We start from the raw sequence: 18,151 nt of genomic DNA, 5'->3' as shown, positions 1-18,151 counted from the left end.
CAAATTCTGACACAGTCATATCCATTTGACCTACAGAGATTATTTTGTGGATCAACATAGGCTACATTGAGTTCTTCTTGGGAATAGACTTTCTGGTTGAAAATTAGGTTGGTATATAACATTCAGAGATGTAGGTCAACTATCCAAAGATGCTAAAATAAAGAAAAAAAAAACTAAGAAATTCTAATTTATTTAGATTTGTGTTTCAATTTATATTTTCTCCTTGCTCAGTTTGCCAGTTAACATTTCTAGATTAGTATGAAAGTTTTTGTCCTCACAGACAAAATTCAAATCAACAGCTAAACACTCTGCCCAGGGTAAGACCCTTCACATCTCAGAAGCTTGCTTGGTCTCTCTGCTTAAAACAAAGAGACTAGAACCAATGGCTTTCAGAGGAAGTCTCTTCTACTGGAGGGTTAGTCTGCCCTGGATTTGAGTGTAGATTAATCTTCATATACAATGTCATTTAAAGCATCAGTCTTTACATCATCAATTAAGATACCCACTCCTTGCCAATCAAATGAGGCAACTCAAGCAAAGCAACCATATTGCTGGTGTGGTTTCTACCTAAACAGCGTCTCCTTTATCATCTTTCTGCTAAACTACTTTCTTGCCCCCAAACTGTCTCATCCTTTGTGAAGAGAACTTGACACCTGTTTCCAGCGATAATCTACGTGGGACACTAAAAACCACAAAAAGGAGCTTTAAAAAGCAGTACTGTGGTAAACCCCTTATGATATTTCTAGTTAGAATTTTGTAGTGTTTAGCATCAGTTCTTTGTGATGTTTATAAAATGTAAAACAAGGAGTTTAATAATAAACAAGTTCATGTAAGAGATTTAAAAATTTTTTAAAAAATTACTACAAAGAAGAAATTCTTGGTGCCATGTATGACTGATGCAAACTATCAATATACTGAAGTTTAAGTAAAGGTTCTCTAGCTGATCAACAGACTGAGTCCAAGTGATTTAAACTTCAAACAGCTAAGTCGAGACAATCACTTGCCAAAAAACAGCTTTCACAACAGCAATGAAACTACTGCATAAGTGAGACACACAGCACCAAGACTCCAAGGATACATTACTGACAGCTTAAAAAGTGAAGGTTACCTGATCAAAGCAATATCATCAATCAGTCCACCTTTTCCATTATATACACTGGTGGCTTTTATGCCGAGTTTACTGCTGGCCACTGAAAGCAAATCAGACAAAGTTCCATATACAGCAACAACCTGTGAACATACCAGATCAATTTGAACAACATATACAACGAATTTCACCACTGACATTACAGATTAAAACATAAAAAGATCATGTAGGAGATTCTAAACACTGTCTGATACATAGTTATTTTGTGCTTCCTACTGTAGAAACTCAAAACTAAGATAATAAAAACCCCACAGAAGAGAGGGAGGAAAGACTAAGAGTTCCAGGGGATGGAGGACACCAGGAGAGCATGGCCCACAGAATCAACTAAGCAGGGCTCACAGAGACTAAAGTGCAAGCACTGTGCCTGCATGGGTCTACACAGGTCGTCTGCGTCTGTGTTGTGGCTGTTGGCTTGGTGGTTTTGTGGGACTCCTATCAGTGGGAGTGGGTGTGTCTCAGACTCGTTTGCCTGCTCTTAGGATTAGGACTCTTTTCTTCCTATTGGGTTGCCTTGTCCAGCCTCAATATGAAGGTGTTTGCCTTGTCTATTTGTATCTTGTTTTGTCATGTTAGGTTGTTGTCTCTGGAGGCCTGCTCCTTTCTGAAGGGAAACAGAGGGGAGTGGATGTGGGTAAGAGGAGAGGAGGGAAAGTTGGGGGCAGTGCAGGGGGAGAAAAACGGCTGGGATGTATTGTATAGGAAATGAATATTTTCAACAACAACAACAACAACAATAAAGTGTGGCCAACCAAAACTAATCTAGAATCTTAATGTTCAACACTAATTCTGAAGATAGACCTGAACTCAACTGTAGATTAGCATTTTCTACCTGTTAATTTGTGACAAACTCTACGCGTTGTTACTTTAACTAGTAATGAAGAAAACAGTGGCATCTACGTCAGTTTTATGAGAAGATGAGCTGATGCCCGCAGCTTAGCAAAGTTCCTAAGAACTTAAGTCCTTCTTATGTTGCTCTTATGTTATTCCTTTGTAGGAGCGGCTGGTGTTTTGGACTAGCAACGGTTTTCTGCTGCGTCAACTATCATAGAGACGGTAACAACTTCCCACTTCATTAATTTTTCAAAAACTATTTATATTTTATGAAATCCAGATTTGAGCATCTGGCATTCTAAACACAACACTGCTGGGTTGTATAATAAACTGGCCTGGCCTGCAGTGAGTCAGGCAGAGTCTAATATATAATGACGCAGGCAGCTGCATTAGCAGGGGGTTAAGAATCGGTCCCCACGTGGACCCTGCCTTCTGAGCTGCGGTAACTGGCTTCTCAGCAGCTGAGATAACTCCTGTGGGCAGCACTGTCTGTCATCCAGGATCACTGGAAGTTAGGAATAAAAAGCACAAATGCAGCACAAAAGGGCAAAGACAACCACAGCATGCGAAATGCCTGGGGTTGGGGGCAAGAGCACCTCCTGCCCAGGGATACCCTTCCTCCTTCTCTGTGTATTCTGCATGGCTGTTTTGCCTGGCATCCTCTCCTTGGCTTCATATCACCCTTCGCGCAGCAGTTCTTTCATTTCTGCGGGCTATACTATAAAGTGGATGTGAGACAAACATATCTACTTACAGTAAGCTCCCAACTTAAATGTGAGATGTTAAGACTTTATATAACATATTTTTCAAAATCTATCAAATTAAACTGTTGTCTACTTCGACTCAACTAAGTTGTTTTCCCCTGCCTTGGTTGTTTTCTAATAAACAGAAAGGCCACCCATCACACTCTGGTGCTACACTGACCACATGAGGATACTTAAGTTTTAACTCAGAAAACTTAATTAAAAGTTTTAAAAAGGCAGCTTAACTGCCCCACAGGCTCATGCACACATGTTAACTTTCTACCAATACAGTTCTAAACAGTGCTATTCTAAGCAATAGGAGAAAGCAAACAATGCTGAAACACCTATTTTTACCCAGGGAACCGCACCAGTAGTAACTAAGTGAGGATGGATTACTGCAGTATGTGGTGGTTCGAATTACAGTGGCCCCTATAGGCTCATGTATTTCAATAATTAGTTACCAGTGGGTGGAACTGTTTGGGAAGCATTAGGAGGTGTGACCTTGTTGGAGGTGGTGAGCCATTTGGAGGTGGCCTTTGAGATTTCAAAAGTCCGTGACGTTTCCAGTGTGCCTCTCTGTGCCTCTTGGTTGCATCTCAAGATGTAAGCTTCTAGTCACTACTCTGGCATCAGATCTGGCTGACTGGTACCATGCTCTCTGCCATGAAGGTCATACATGCTAACCCTCTGAAACTAAGCCCCAAATAAGTACCTTCTTTTATAAGTTCGTGGTGTCTAATCACAGCAAGAGAAAAGTAATCAGGGTAACATGTTCCCTGTTTTCAACTTTCCATGAAGTCATCATTGAACATATGACAGAAACTTCCACACAATGACTGGTAAATCCTATACACAATATGGTCAAAACTTGATGGGCACTTATGTTGGCTGGAAAACTAAGCAATCAAGGTATAAACTGAGTTTGACTTTTAGTATCAAAAAAATCAGTTTGAACAAAACAGCATCATAGTTTATAATTTTATCAAATATTTTCTCTTTCTTTTTGTTTGCCTGAAACAGGTTCTCACACTATATATAACCCAGTGTGTCTTGAAATTTACTACGTAGCTCAAGCTGGCTTCAAACTCAGATCAATCTTTCCAGGTGCTTATTTTCTAACTTTTCTACTTAAACTTTAAAGTTTCAATGGCAAAGTCAATGTGTCAAAAGTTGCTATTTATTCTGTGAATACCAACCAACTATTGTTGTTATAGCTGATAAGCTGAGCTAAAAGCAAAAACCAACCAAATAACAACAAAACCATGTAACAGGGCAAAGGCCCAGATACCATGAGGCTGAAAGACTGAGTTTGAGGCCAGGCTAGACTACACAGTGAAACCCTATATTAAAAAAATAAAAGAAATGTCACCCTAATTTTAAAATTAAGAAAATGAGTTCTGCATTTGAAATGGAAGATTCTACTAGGCTAAATGTTAGATTACTTATGGTAAGCTCCAAATATTTCTTGAATATTGAGTGAGATGACATTGATTTCAGGGATTTTAGCTAGGTTACACTTTTTCTGTGTACATAAGTTAATCTACATCTTTTGTTGAAATTTACATTGGAAGATGAAGTTAATGGTTTAATTGCAATTTGAAAGTGCTATTAATAAAAGGACTGAAAGTGACCATCTTTGCATAATGAAACTGACTACTGTTTTTTGGGGGTTTTGTTTTGTTTTCAAGATAGGGTTTTTCTGTGTAGCCTTGGCTGTCCTGTACTCACATTGTAGACAAGGCTGGCCTTGAACTTAGAGAGACCTGCCTACCTCTGCTTCCCAAGTGCTGGGATTAAAGTCATAATTTTTAAATTTTGTTTTCCAAAGATATTATAAAGAAACTGCACTACTTACAGAGGGACTGGGAAGTTTTTGTCTCCATGCTATCAACACTAGTTTTAGAAATAAAATCTGTAGTTGACAATCTAATAATTCATGATATTGACAACAAAAAGGTCATCAATTAGAGAAATGTCTAACATTCTCAGGACATTTTACATAACACACTAACAGTATGAAATGGTTAGATTATGCATGCTGACTAAATGAACCCAAGACTGTTTCTCTGTGTAGCCTCAGCTGTCCTATAGACCAGGCTGGCCTAGAACTCAGAGACCCACCTACCTCTGCCTCCCCCATAGCCAGGAACACAGGTGTGCACCACCTCGCTGGGCTCCAATAACAATTCCTATCTAACACGGAGCGCTCAATTCATTCTATCTTCAATTGTAATTGAGTTCAAAAGTAAAAATGATTTTATTTCAAAAAATGCTCTAACTACTCCTGAGGTCAAGAAGGACAATATTAAAAATGGAAAATTCTAGCTAGGCAATTGTGGTGCACACCTTTAACCCCAGCATTCGGGAGACAGAGGCAGGCCAACCTCTGAGTTCTAGGCCAGCCTGGTCTACAGAGCAAGTTCCAGGACCATCAGGGCTACACAGAGAAATCCTGTCTTGAAAGAGAGAAAAAAAGAAGAAAAGAAAAGAAAATTCTGACAATATTAAATGTTGGAAAGAATAAAATCAATGGGAAGATTTAGGAACTACTGGTGGGACTATAAGTACCCACAATGCCTTCAAAAAACAATCTGCAATTACCTTATAAAACTGGATACCTGATAGGAAGTGAGGAAATAAGGAGCTGGGGGAAGACTTAACCAAAATTAAGGCAAAATTAAGAGTTTATGAAATAGCTATATGGAAAGCTATGATCTTACAACCTAAGTAAAAAGTATAATCAGCGTGAATAGTACATAGGCAAAATGAAAGAACAAGAGTGGCATACTCTGGTTACAGGGGTCTTATAGAAGCCTGCTAGTTTATAAGTTAAATTTTTAAAATCACATATATGTATGTTTATACATACATGGATATAGAGCATCCTGCATGGGTGGACAATGCTGCTCCAGAAGACATGGGCCATTAAATACAAATCTCAGTGTCAGGCGTGGTATAGTTACCCACCAGTTATCTGGGCCTCAGGGAGGCCCCAGAGGTAACTGAAACCACCACAGGCTGTTGCCACCACTCTTGCTTATCCACCATAACTAGATGGTAAGACCCCACTGCTGAAGATACTACTCATGTCAGATACAGAATGTAAGAGAAATCAACCTCGACTGACAGAGAAGCTCTCTCCCTACTGTCTAGCTTACAAAGTGCCAACGGGTGCTATGGGGGATGTTGGAGGAAAAAAGACATCAATGGTCTTAAGTCAGTACTGGAGCCTACGATATTCAGACTTTCCTGGTAGGATGTGCCACTGGTGTAATAGCAGTGTGACCGTTACAGCTATATCCAAGCACTTTCTGATTGGCTATGAGGCCTGCTCTGAGGAGAAATTTCGTGCCTGGTCCTATAAACCTAGTTGAAAGCTCCCAGGCCTTAGGAGGAATCTACTGCTGCTATGTTAAACTGTCACGCTGTCAACCTTCCTGCTAAGTATTTGTTTATCCTCATAGATGAATGTTGCTAAACTTTAGTCAAGGAAGCTTCTTTTTGCAGTGGGTAACAGTTAGTGGAGAGAGAACCAAAGCTGGTCAAAGTGCAAGGACCAAGTGACCGTGAGTGCTCAGCTGTGACGGAATCATCTATATTAACCTCCCCTAGCCAAGTCTCAGGAAGCATCTGGGAAGAGTGGACAGAAAGAATATAAGAGCCAGCAGATGAGGAGAGCAGAGAAACGCTGACTTCTGGATGCGACTGTTGAATACATCAACCCACAAGCACTATAGTTACTACCCTGGGAAAGAGCTGTACTACCATATCAAGCCAGGAAACTCTCAACATGAGTTGGGGAGAGGGCCTAAGGTAAGGCATTGGTGGAGCAGCTATTGCCAGTTGAGGCTGGCACTTTTCCTTTTCAAACATGGTTTGTTGTAGGTTGTCCATATTCAAGTGGATGGTTCCATACCCACATGCATATGAGAAGCACTAATTGAACTCAGGGGGTTACTTTTTAAAATTATATATCTGGGGGATGGAGGTGGGCTGTGAGTGCAGGTGTCTGTGAAAACCAGGGATATATGATGCCCTGGAGCTCAAGTTATAGGTAGTTGTGAGCTACCTGATGTGGGCGCTGGGATTCAAACTTCAGTCCTCAACAGGCACTAAGTATTCCTGAGCCATCTCACTGGAGAGGGAGCAGGAGGTGGAGGTGGGGGTGGTCCTCAAATTACAGCCCAAAGCCTGTAATATAAAAATTACCAGAAGTGTGATAGAATTATACACCCCAGTTTCACTCAGACCTACTGGGGTTAGAGGACACCACTGTTTTTAAGTACTCCCATAATGCACTCTAGGGAAGTCTTGCTCTTTACGCTAGAGTACACATAGAGTAGTGTATGCGACACAAGTGTGTTGGCGAGAGAATGGATAAATTGTGGTAGTGTTTTTATATTTTTAAAATATATTTATATAAATATATAATATATTTGAAATATTTATATAAAGTATATGTAATATTTACATAAATACTACATATTTCACTAAAGTATTGAAAATGCAGATATTATTACTAAATGTTAGAAATATTAAAGAAAAAATGTCAAGTTTGTAAGGACTAAGAAAACAACACGAGAAAGAAAATTAATGAAAATGACTTTTAGTATGTTCCTTTCATTCTGATGTACCATCACTATTTTATACTGCAGGCTTCTATACACATCAAATATATTAAGAAACAAACAAACTAAAAGAACACCAAGTTCTTACTAAGGTTTAGATTCAGATTTTCACTTCTAATAATGTAATGAGTTCATGTCTGACTATATGATACCAATAACATATTTCCGACCTAATATCAAAATTGGAAGAAAAGGAATGTCCTAGACTAAGGATGCAAAGGTCAGTCCAGAATACAGATATTTCCTCGCCTGCTGTGTCTGCAGCGTTTGGCACGGAGGCTCACACTCAAACAGTTCTTATTAGGTGGTAGCTGAATGAGTACTGCACACAAAAAGCCTAGGATATGCCCAAGTTGTTCTTGATGGCGCTAACACGGGGCCGTTCAGAATCACACGTTTTATTTAGATGTCTGAATCCGCATTTCATACTGTTAATACTAACCTGTACATGGAATAGCAAAGAGATCAAAGGAGACGGGGAGGCGTATGGAGAAAAGATGAAAGGTGTAGACACAACTGACCTTTCTGGAGCCAATAATAACTCCCTTTTCTCCCATAATTAAAACACATAAATGTTACAGGACCATAATCTTGAAAGCCTATCAGTAGAATGGTTCTGGGTTTGTGCTCAATCAGTTGTGTGTTTATTTAGTTGTAAACTGTGTGCCACTGTCATGGCAATAGAACTTTTATTTACCCAGATTACAAACTGGCCAGCAAGAATCTTCTGAACATTTATCTTTAAATTTAGTGAGACTCTGCTAAATATAAGATTGCCTTTAAAATATAAAGGGTTGTTTTTTTCTTGTGTTTGTGTGTGTGTATGCACACGCGTGTGTGTTCAGGTGTGTGTGTACCTGTGTGCACATGCAGGTAGAGGCCCAAGGTTGATTTAAGGAGCCTTCTTCCAGAGCTTTGTACCTTATTCACTGAGGCAGGGTCTCCCAACTGACCCCGGAGCTTGCTAACACAGTCAAGCTAGAGAGCCAGCTTCCTCCTGGGATTCCTCATCTTTGCCTCGGGGCCTGGAACTACTGGTGGACTGCTTTATCTACCCAATCGCTGCTTCTCAGGATCCCAACTCAGCTCCTCACACTTGCTGCTTGTGTACTACATTTAACCCCTGAGCCAGCTCCCTAACCCAAAAAGATTTTAAAAACTAAAGCGAAGGAAAAAAACCCCAAGACCATTTGACTGCATGTACAGAAAAAACTTTTTCATGGCTTGGTAATTAGAATGACCTCATCATACCACTGACTAATAGTTCAAAGAACAATATACCCAAGAAGAACTTAACTATAGCAATTATTAAACAAAAACCTCAAATAATTTTCTTAAAACATGGCACTCTTCTGAGGCCTGTATTTTATATTTTAACTTTACAGCCGATGCTAGGAAGAACAGTTAGCGTTGCCAGTCTCTCGATATTTCCTGTGCTTACGTCATTAATACCAGCTTCGATCTGTAGGTTTTTTGAGGTAAGCTTGTCAAGCTGCTAGGCACTGAGTTGATGGCTAAATCAGCTAAGACTCTGCAGTGCTTGTAGGCTTCTGTATACCGCATGTCAAAGAGAGCCAGCTATGAGTAAGGTGCTGGCTATCAACCTATGTGAAAGGCTTCTAATCCGGAAGAAAACAAGCCCAGTTGACAAGTTCAGTGACTGGAGGCTCCCATGTTTTTCGAGATTAGAAAACCCAAGTTTTTAAATTATTTTGTTTTAAAATAAGAATATAAACAATATACATTCCTTCCTAAATCCCAATGGGTCACCTTACACCCTTCATGGTATTTCATTTCACTTAGGAAAAAAAAAAAAAAAAAAACAAACAAACAAACCCAGCTCTTTCATCAACATTAAAAGCATTTATCAGTTACAAAAACAGAAAACGCATGTTGATGACATCTACCTCACAGCTCACAGTGGAACAGCCACAGGGCAAGCTGCAAGAGGGAAACACACTGGGGTGTGCGGTGGGGGTGGGGTAGGGGGTAGAGAGGATTATTCTCATGACTAGGGGATTAAAAATAAAAACCAGGTAAGTAAGGAGACAATCTAAATGATATATTCTATTTTATAGACAGGAAACCAAACTATTTCAGAGTAGCATTTCATTTAGGAATATTTTAATGAGCATCCACGTCATGGTTACACCAACCCTGATTAAATATAGTGGCTATGTATATATTATATATCTATATACATAAATGCAGGTGCTATGTATTGTGATCTTTTCAAATAAGAGGGTTAAAAAAAATTTTTTTTTTTAATCAGAGGGAAAGAGAGGAAACAGCTTGAGAGCAAATATTCTCTAGCTTAGCAGAAAGGATTGGGGCATAGTTTCTTTTAAATATTAAATGTTAGTATTTTTCAGTTTAGTCTTTTGTTATATTTGTTTGTGAATATGTATACATAATTCTTTGAGATACACTTTCCCCAATCTTCTGAGACTCTTTAAAATTAACCAGGAAACTCACAATCAAAACTAAAGTTTAACTTTTTAGACTTTTTAAAAAAAATGTAAATAATACACAAAAAACCCCACTCAAGTTTTGGACAATAAAACAGATTTAGAGCAGAGTTAAGGATTTATGAGGAACTCTAGCCACTCTGACGTCATGGAGAAACACAACATAGTTAACACTGGTGAGAACACATATCAATACAACTGCAACTGGACATACTAAGCCTCTCAGTAGCCACACAGACTTGAGGTTCTGAATACTAGCCAACAACAAAGTGCGGTGAGGAGAAGTTAATGATCAGCCCTGACAGCGCTTTTCCGGCAGGCACGTATTTCTGAAGCACTGGTTGAGCTATGTTAAGACTATTTTTGTATGAATATCAAATCTTTAAGAAAACAAAGTCGCAGAGCACAAACCTCACTGTGGTTCAGATTTCCAGAGTCTTGTTTATTCAAAACTGCAGAGTGGTTAAAAAAGCTACCCACCCACACACCTCCTCAACCCCCTTGAATAGTGCTGCTACGTATAAGTGTAAAAATAAAAATATTCTGGCCCATTAAGAATAGAGTGGGGCCAATGAACCTTGAATTGAAACTTTAAAAGGCTTCGTAACTTCTGAGACTTTAAGCATTCTTAGTTATGTGTGGGGCCGTCACTTAACCTCGCATTACTAGTGTGCCAGAAACAGCCAACATTTTTTCCAAAGAATAACTTTCAAGGGTGGGGCAAGCGGCTGCTGCAACATCGGAAAAATATTTAGCACCACGCCCTCCACGGAGGCCTAAAGGCAGCTGAGGCTGCTGTCAAATCAAGTCACTCTGGTCCGCTGTCACCGTCCTCCGAGGAATCAAAACAATAAATACACAGTAAAACACAAAACAAAAGTTTGCACAGTGGCGGGGCAAGGGGGCCCGGGGCACCTTGGAAGAGGAGTTAAGCATTCCAGATCAGGTCCCCATTCTGAGGATGTCACTCAACTGTCCCCTGGAGTGTCCTTCTCCCGGACCTGGCCAGGGTCACCCTCCTTGGTGATCTCCGCCTCCTCCCCAGGGCTGAGCATTACTCAGCACGGATCCGGACAGGAGGGCGCCGCGGGAAGGTGGGAGGGGACCTCGGCCCGCTGCTCAGGTGACAGCGGCACCTCGGGGCTCCGGTGGCCGAGACGCCCCGGGTTGTCAGGAGCTGAGGGGTGGGGTGGGGTGGGGGTTGTCCCCCGGGTCTCGCCCTCTCCGCCGCTTACCTTGCCGTTCCTCGGGCTGCCGTTCAAAAACAACGTGACCCGCCGCATCGCGCCGCCCGCGCCGGGTCCTGAGGGAGCCGCCACCCTCGCCCCCGGCCCGCCACCCGCCGCGCTCCGTGCCCGCGAGACCCCTCCCGCCTCCCACCCGGACTCTCCGCCCTTCGCCACCTTCCTGGTCAGCCCCACACTCCTCACGCACGCACTCTCAAGTCCCACACCCCGGGGTTGGCCGATCCTCCTTCCCACCCCGCCCCTAGGCTCCTCAGCCCGCTTGCGGCCCTTCCCCCATCCGCATCTAGACGGACGCTGAGATGCACCAATCAACGCGCGGAGCCGGCCAGCGTTCAGCCAATCGGAATTCGAGAGGGGGGTGGACTCAGACGAGCACTAGTCGGCGGAGGGAGGAAAGAGAGGCTGAAGCCTGGTTGACGGATAGGAGTATCAGCGAATCAGAGGAGAAGCTACTAGCAAGGGGCGGTGCTAAACGTTACTGAGCAGGCGCACGCCGGAGTAAAGGGAGATTCATTTGCATAAAGAGGCGGAGTCTAAGAAAAAGGCGGGAGGCTGAAGTTCCATCTACCAGTCAGCGCCTCGTTTGCCTTTGACCCCTCCTACAACCCCACCCACCGAGGTAACGGCTGGTGTCGGGATTGGTTAATGGGTTAAACTAGCCATCCTGCGGTTCCGTCACGATTGGTCTAATGATTCATTTTCGAAGTTTGCGGCAGCCAATCCCAAAGTTAGAGGCGGGGTTTGTGGCTTAACTGAAGTGTTGCTCCGCGGAACTCACAGGTAGTCTTGAGGGCACCATTTTGCCATATCTGTGTCTCGCCAGGGGGTTGCTTAGTCTGGGCTAGCCGTGGTTCTCCCGGGATACACGGAGGCGTCTGCCGCGTCCGAGAGCTCGGGGGTGAGGCCTGGAGGCAGAGGGGTGCGCGCTCACACGTGGGTCCCCGTACGGATATCCCTCCGCGTGGGGGGGGGGGGCGTGGCCCCAGTTTGAATCTGCTGGCGGGCTGCGAGGCGTCTTCTCTTCTCCCAGACACACCGATTGTGCAGCGGCCGGCAGGAAGGAAGCCAACCCGGATTTCTTACTCGGTAAAGCGGAGCCAGCCCGACCCTTGTAGACGTCTGAAGGAACGCGCGGGACCCGGGCGCGAGAGGTAGGCCTGCTATCCGATCGGGGTCCTGGAATGAAAAACCCGGACGTTTTCAGGTCGGTCGGCTTTGTTTAGTTAATAACACCTCCCGCCGTTTCTTTAATCAGAACGCCCGGAATTCTCTCCCAGCATGTCCCTCTGGTACGGATTGCGTTAGAGTCCCGTCACATTTTTTTTTTTTTTGGCTTGCAGTAGGATTATTTTTCACATTTTATTCTTGTCTTTAACTTCATCTTCCAGATGGATACAAGTTCATGCGACAGGCCTCTCTCCGAACCCAAGGAGTGTGTCGTTAATAATTCTGGTACGTGGTGACTTGTGGCCCTCGTAAGATGGAAGGTTTGAGTCCCTTGATTGTGTTGCTTAGCCCTGCATCGTGTTTCCCGTTTTCAGAAAATGCGCTTTTTATCTTGGGAACCGGGAAGCTTATGACCCCGCAGAAACATGTAGCAGATGTGACTCCTAATCTTTGCACCTCTGACACCTTTAAGTCACCTTTGGACTTCTCCACAATAACCGTAGAGCAGTTGGGAATTACACCTGAAAGTTTCGTTAGGACTCCTTCAGGTAAGAGAAGTTTTTGTATAGCATGGTCTTTCGATTTTAAAAATAACTACAGTAGGCCCCAACTGTGCGTGTCTATACTGACTGACTTTCTGGCTATGAGTATTTATACTGACCCCGCAGACTTGTTTGAAGAGACTTCTGTGCTCAGCACAGCTCAGCAAATATAGCAAAGGATCCCAGGGCTCCCAATATGACAGTGTTTCTAAGTCATTTGTGTTTTGTGCCCACCCTAGAAAACGGTGTATATGAAAGGCAATTAAGAATGGATAAAACTGACAGGCTGTGTACCTCATTCAAAAATCTCAAACAGAAAATTGATTTTCTTCAACCTCAGGAGTGAAATTCACCTGTGAAATCTGATGGAAAAGGAAATATGGCAGTAAAGTTCTTTGGGTTATAGAACATCAATTGTAAAAGGCAGGAGGCACTGGGGGGAACCAATGACATCATGCTGTGTAAGGTGAGAATTAGGCAATCAGACTGCTTTGCTCAGAATTATCACATAAAAGACTAGATCCATTTTTCTGTGCTTAGGTGAGTGAGCAAAATTCAGGATAGTATGCTGAAAGTTGAGTATGTAGCTTGTCTTAGAGTAAAGGAATTATTTTGGAAAAATAAGAGCAGAATACAGAAGGATCTCACCAGCCCCACCCACATGGGGGCTCTGTTCCAAGGGCCCTGGTAAGTTTTTAGAACCGAAGATAGGAATAAAACCTAAACTAGGTAAACAAAAAACTAAAATGATTTTTGCTGTGCGTGCTTGCCAGTCATTGTGCTTAATTTATAAATTAGCCTCAGGAAGAGATGTGCCTATGAATAGGCTGCCAGAGCCTGCCCTAGCCAAGATGCCCTCAGGCTAGTTGAGTTTAGAACCAAGCTTAACCATCACAAACTGCCCTCTCTCTGCTTAGATACTTTATGGTCACTTCTTAGCTTAGCAATTGCTGGCATCACTGCTCTTGAGGCAGGGGCTAGCCTAAGTAAGTAATGCTTACTTGAATGTAATTACTATCATGAACAGCCCCGATAGCCAGAGAGTGACCTTAGGTATGCAAATGTGCAACACGGGTACCATGTTCAGAAGGATGATTCAGGTCCTGGGCTAGATGTGTCTGCACAGTGGATTGTATGCTACTTACAATGAGTGGCAGTTTAAAGTTTGTGAATTGCTATAGAATGTTCCCATGTAATATTTTCAGAGGTTGGATGACCACAGTAAGTGAAACCACAGTGCACTGTACATGGTGGTTGTTATAAACAGAGAGAGTCTCTCAGCATCAAGCTGTTAGCCCCTGCCCTCTCTGTGGATTAGGGCTATGGGGCCCAGATGAAAACTCGAGAAGTATTCGTGACCTGTGTGCCAAGTGCTGATGTAGAAACAGGAGTTAAATCAGGTGACAGTCTCTCCAACTGTTTGTGCATGAACTTCTTGGCCGGTAGTTCTTTAGTTTCCTGTAACACGTGTTTACTCCTGTTTACTCACCCATGGCGGTTTATCACCAGCATCGAGCTGACCATGGTCAAGCTTCATTCTGACTTGTGAGAGCGTTTTGTTGCAGGAAAGACACCATCTTCCCTTCGGAAGGCCAGGCGGCTGTCCACGGTCGGTGTCCGGGGCTCTCCAGAAACAAATTGCCTGATCCGCTTCATTGCTCAACAGCAAAAGCTAAAGAAGGCTGTGAGGTCGCCCCTGGCACACAAGTCCCCCTTTCAGGTGTGTTTGCCCACCCCCCTCCTGCTCATGAATTTCGTGAAGGAAACGTTTTCACAGGGCTCAGGGGTTCTGCTTATTAGCACTTCCTCTCTGTTAGCATCTTGGAGGAGGTTGCTTTCCATGTCCTGCAGGGACTGTGCAGGGAGCATTCATTCTGATGATGCCCAGCATAGCTACCTGCTTTAGCGGATCTTTACAGAAATGCCTTTCTGGGGTGTGTGGGGGGATTTCTATTTTGTAAACTTCATAGGATGTGAAGGAACTCTTCCCCCCCTCCCCCTGGTGCTTTACTTTCTGTGGTTTCTCTGTGTTTCTAGTGTTTTCATAACTGCTGGTTGGGCAGCGAAGGAGAAAAAGGAACAAATAGCTTATCTTAGCTCTTTGTTTTTCAGATTTTATCAAATTAATGCATGCACCTAACTGGCCAAATCGCTGAGGGCTTATTATGAAAGATGCAGGCCCCACTTAGCGCTGTGCAAAGGGCGGTAGTTAATGACGTTGGCCTTCTTACACTGGAATAGTTCACTTGTGTGGTTTGCCCTTCACTCTTCTTCTCTGCGACGTGTCTGTGCTTGAGACAGTTTCTTGCTCATGTAGTAAAACCGAACCTTCCAGAGGTCCACGAATCAAACTGATTTTCTAGTTTCACTAAATATTATTTGCCTCTCCTGCTGTAATATGTTGGTATTTATACTCAGGAAGCAAAACTAGTGATGAGAGAGGTTACTGCCCTCTTAGCATGGGCCATGGTAATGACATCAATCTATCAGGTTGGGCCTTGCTGGGCATTCACAGGAAATAGTATTTATAAAAATAATAGTAGGAGTTTTTCTGTGCCTGCTCTAGCTCTCATATAATGACACAGAGACTTACTAAATTTATTAATTTATATATTAAGCACTTAAATATACTAAGCACTATAGCTGGGCAGATTCTCAGCTATACTAACCCAACCATACTGACCTGGCTTACGTCCCAGCCATGTGCCCTGTTATCTGTCACCTAGTCTCACCCTGGCTACTCCTGTTCCATCTTTGTCCTCATGACAGTCTTCTCCACCCTCTTTTCTCTCCCCACCTGGGACTCCTTAAATGGGGTCAGAAGTCCCACCTCAACTCTCCTCTCCTGCCAATCAGGAGATGATGAAGAACAATTTTTACGCAACACTGAGACAGGTGATTCCTCAATAATAATGACAGTGCCCACATCTGGACATATGGGCATAGAAATCAGCATCTAAATACACAGAGCACAAAACTATCCCCCAACAAGTATTAGTTTAATTAGATATCGTTGAAGCACTAAAGAGGATACACGTCACTATATCCCATTTCTTGGTTATCTTATACAATAAAGTTGGAAGTCTGCACCAAGCACTTCAGAGGTTTCTAGAAATGTTTATGATTGTGTTGTGTTGTCTGAACTGGCTACTTTTTCACATCATTTTTACTTGATGGAACAACTGATGGGAAAATTGTGGTTTGTCAGGCTTATAAATATTAAATAGGCAGTGAATCTACCACAGAAACTGAATGTTGTTTTAATCAGTATGGAGGGTTACATTTGTAAGAGGAAATTAAGATTTTAGAAAACATATACCATGACTGCACTCAACAACCTCCTAACTGAAACGAACCACTTTTGGGGAAGTGTAAATGACAGAAAATGAGTATTTCCCGAATGATCGGTGCATGTAGTGACAAAACCTTATAGGTAGATGTCCCACACTGCAGGGTAGACTGACAGATTTGGTGGCGGGGGGTGGTGGTGGTTCTAAGTGTATATGTATGTGTTGGACCCTAGAGTCCACTCGGGTAATAGGGGGTCATCGTGAGAGACCACTCGAGGACCACAGTGTTGATGCAAAAGCACAAGGTTTATTGCTGATGCGCATCAGGGGGCCTCAGCACTCACTCGGGAGCGAGGGAGGAGGCGCACCCCGAGTCACTGTCACAGACTTTTTTTAAAAGGTTAAAACCCTATGTTAGGATTGGCCTTGGTGGTCGCTAGGGGTGTTTGTGTAAATGTTATTGGCTATTGCCGGGGTCGTTGGTCTTGGGGGCTATTCTTGGCAGGGAGGGGTGTTGGGGAGTTTCCAGAATTTGCAGATGGTACCTTTTTGAAAATTGTTTATCTTAGTTGAAATTGTTTATCTCGGTTGGCCACTTTGATCTCAGAAACTGAAGCTGAGCTGGCCTTCAATTCTTTTTGGGTCATTTTCCCAAGCTTGCCTGGGTCACCTTCCCAGGCTGGCTGAGAGAGAGAGCCTTACATATGCACATCAGGTTTGGTCCTCTATTGCCCTCCACTTTATTTTTTGAGACAGTCTCTTCACTGAAGCTTGTCATCTTCGCTGCACAGGCTAGCCAGCAGGTCTCTAGGCTGTGCCTGTCTCTGTGTCACGCCCCCAGCATTGGGGTTACAGACATGTGCCATCATGCCTAGCTTTTACATGATTTGGGGAATCTGCACTCTGCTACTCTTGCTCACGCTGCAAGCTCTTTGCTCACTGAACCAGCCCCACGGATTTCTTAGAGATTGTATTTAAAAAAGAAAAATGCATGTTTGTGCGCCACATGTATCTACAAAGTTCACCTGGAACTGGAGTTACAGGACAGTGAGCTGTGGCTTGTGAGTGCTAGGAACTGGGCCTATATCCTCTGAAAGGACAGCCGGTACTGAGCCATCTCTCTAGTCACCCCCTGCCTCTAATGTCTTAACAAATAGTCTCTTACTGTTCACCTCTGTGTTGAGTGTTTGCTTCCTACAGTGCACAGTGCAGAGTTAGCCCTCTTCCCTCACATGCTGCCCTTTTTCTCCCACTTCCCAGTAGTTTGGTTATATCAGCATTCACGTGGTTGCGTTATTATGGTGCTGTGTGCTATTCTGAGATGGGTTCTCTTTTGACTTAGAGTACTCCCTTTTCCTTGGGGTCTCCAGATCGCTGTGCCCTCCCTCTCTGTATTAGTTACTCTTCATTGCTATGGTAAAATGCCGTGATCAAAGCAGCTTCTTATTCCAGAGCAAGAGTCCATAATGGGGAGGCACGGCAGCTGAGCGAGCGTGTCTTTATTCACAATAGAAGGCGATGAAAGCGAGTGTGAAGCTGGACACGGCTGTAAGCGCTCAGAGCTGGTTCCTCCCTGAGCATCCTCCAGCAAGCCTGCACCTCCCAAAGGTGCCATAACTTCCCCACACAGTGCCACCGCTGGAGACCAAGTTCACTCCTTAAGCCTATGGGGAGCACTGCTCATTTAAACCACCACGTTCCTTTTTAGAGCCCCATCGCTAGACTTCTTCTACCTGTCTCATCTGCTTTGCCTCACTCCTTTCCCTCCTTGCCGTTCCTTCCTTTTGGGGGCACACTGAGACAGGGTCTGAACATAATTCAGGCTTGTTGGAACTCAGTTCTCCTGCCTCAAACCTCCATTTGCTGTGGTTGCGGGCGTGTGCCTGCTCCCGGCAGTCCTCTCACTGTTGCCAGCCACTTTACCCTTGCTTGCTTTGGCTATGTTTGAGGTCATTGAGACACTTTCTCATTTGGGTCACAGGATTGACTGCACCTTGGCCCAGTTTTCTTCCTATGTCATTGCTTATTTCTGTTGCGTTTGTTGATTCCTCCCACTTTTTCCCTCAGAAATCCTGACATGCCTAGATC

The 18,151-nt window shown here is 43.4% G+C and overlaps 2 protein-coding genes across 2 annotated transcripts in view; one reads left to right on the top strand and one right to left on the bottom strand.

Annotated features, from left to right (window-relative positions):
• Positions 1-11,101, bottom strand: part of Kctd9 (potassium channel tetramerization domain containing 9) — a 28,859-nt gene extending 17,758 nt beyond the window's left edge. The window contains exons 1-2 of the mRNA XM_051160759.1: positions 11,053-11,101; positions 1,109-1,230 (exon numbers count right to left, since the gene is read on the bottom strand). Of these exons, the coding sequence (XP_051016716.1) occupies positions 1,109-1,230; positions 11,053-11,100 (170 nt within the window). The 5' untranslated portion in view covers position 11,101. The remainder of the gene's footprint in view (positions 1-1,108; positions 1,231-11,052) is intronic.
• A 1,003-nt stretch (positions 11,102-12,104) lies between these two features.
• Positions 12,105-18,151, top strand: part of Cdca2 (cell division cycle associated 2) — a 39,455-nt gene continuing 33,408 nt past the window's right edge. The window contains exons 1-4 of the mRNA XM_051160757.1: positions 12,105-12,215; positions 12,453-12,516; positions 12,606-12,779; positions 14,339-14,493. Of these exons, the coding sequence (XP_051016714.1) occupies positions 12,453-12,516; positions 12,606-12,779; positions 14,339-14,493 (393 nt within the window). The 5' untranslated portion in view covers positions 12,105-12,215. The remainder of the gene's footprint in view (positions 12,216-12,452; positions 12,517-12,605; positions 12,780-14,338; positions 14,494-18,151) is intronic.

Source organism: Acomys russatus, chromosome 18 (genome assembly GCF_903995435.1).
Source record: "Acomys russatus chromosome 18, mAcoRus1.1, whole genome shotgun sequence".
Lineage (NCBI taxonomy): Eukaryota > Metazoa > Chordata > Mammalia > Rodentia > Muridae > Acomys > Acomys russatus.
The sequence above is the reverse complement of the archived record's forward strand: the minus strand, read 5'-3'. Positions and strand labels throughout refer to the sequence as shown.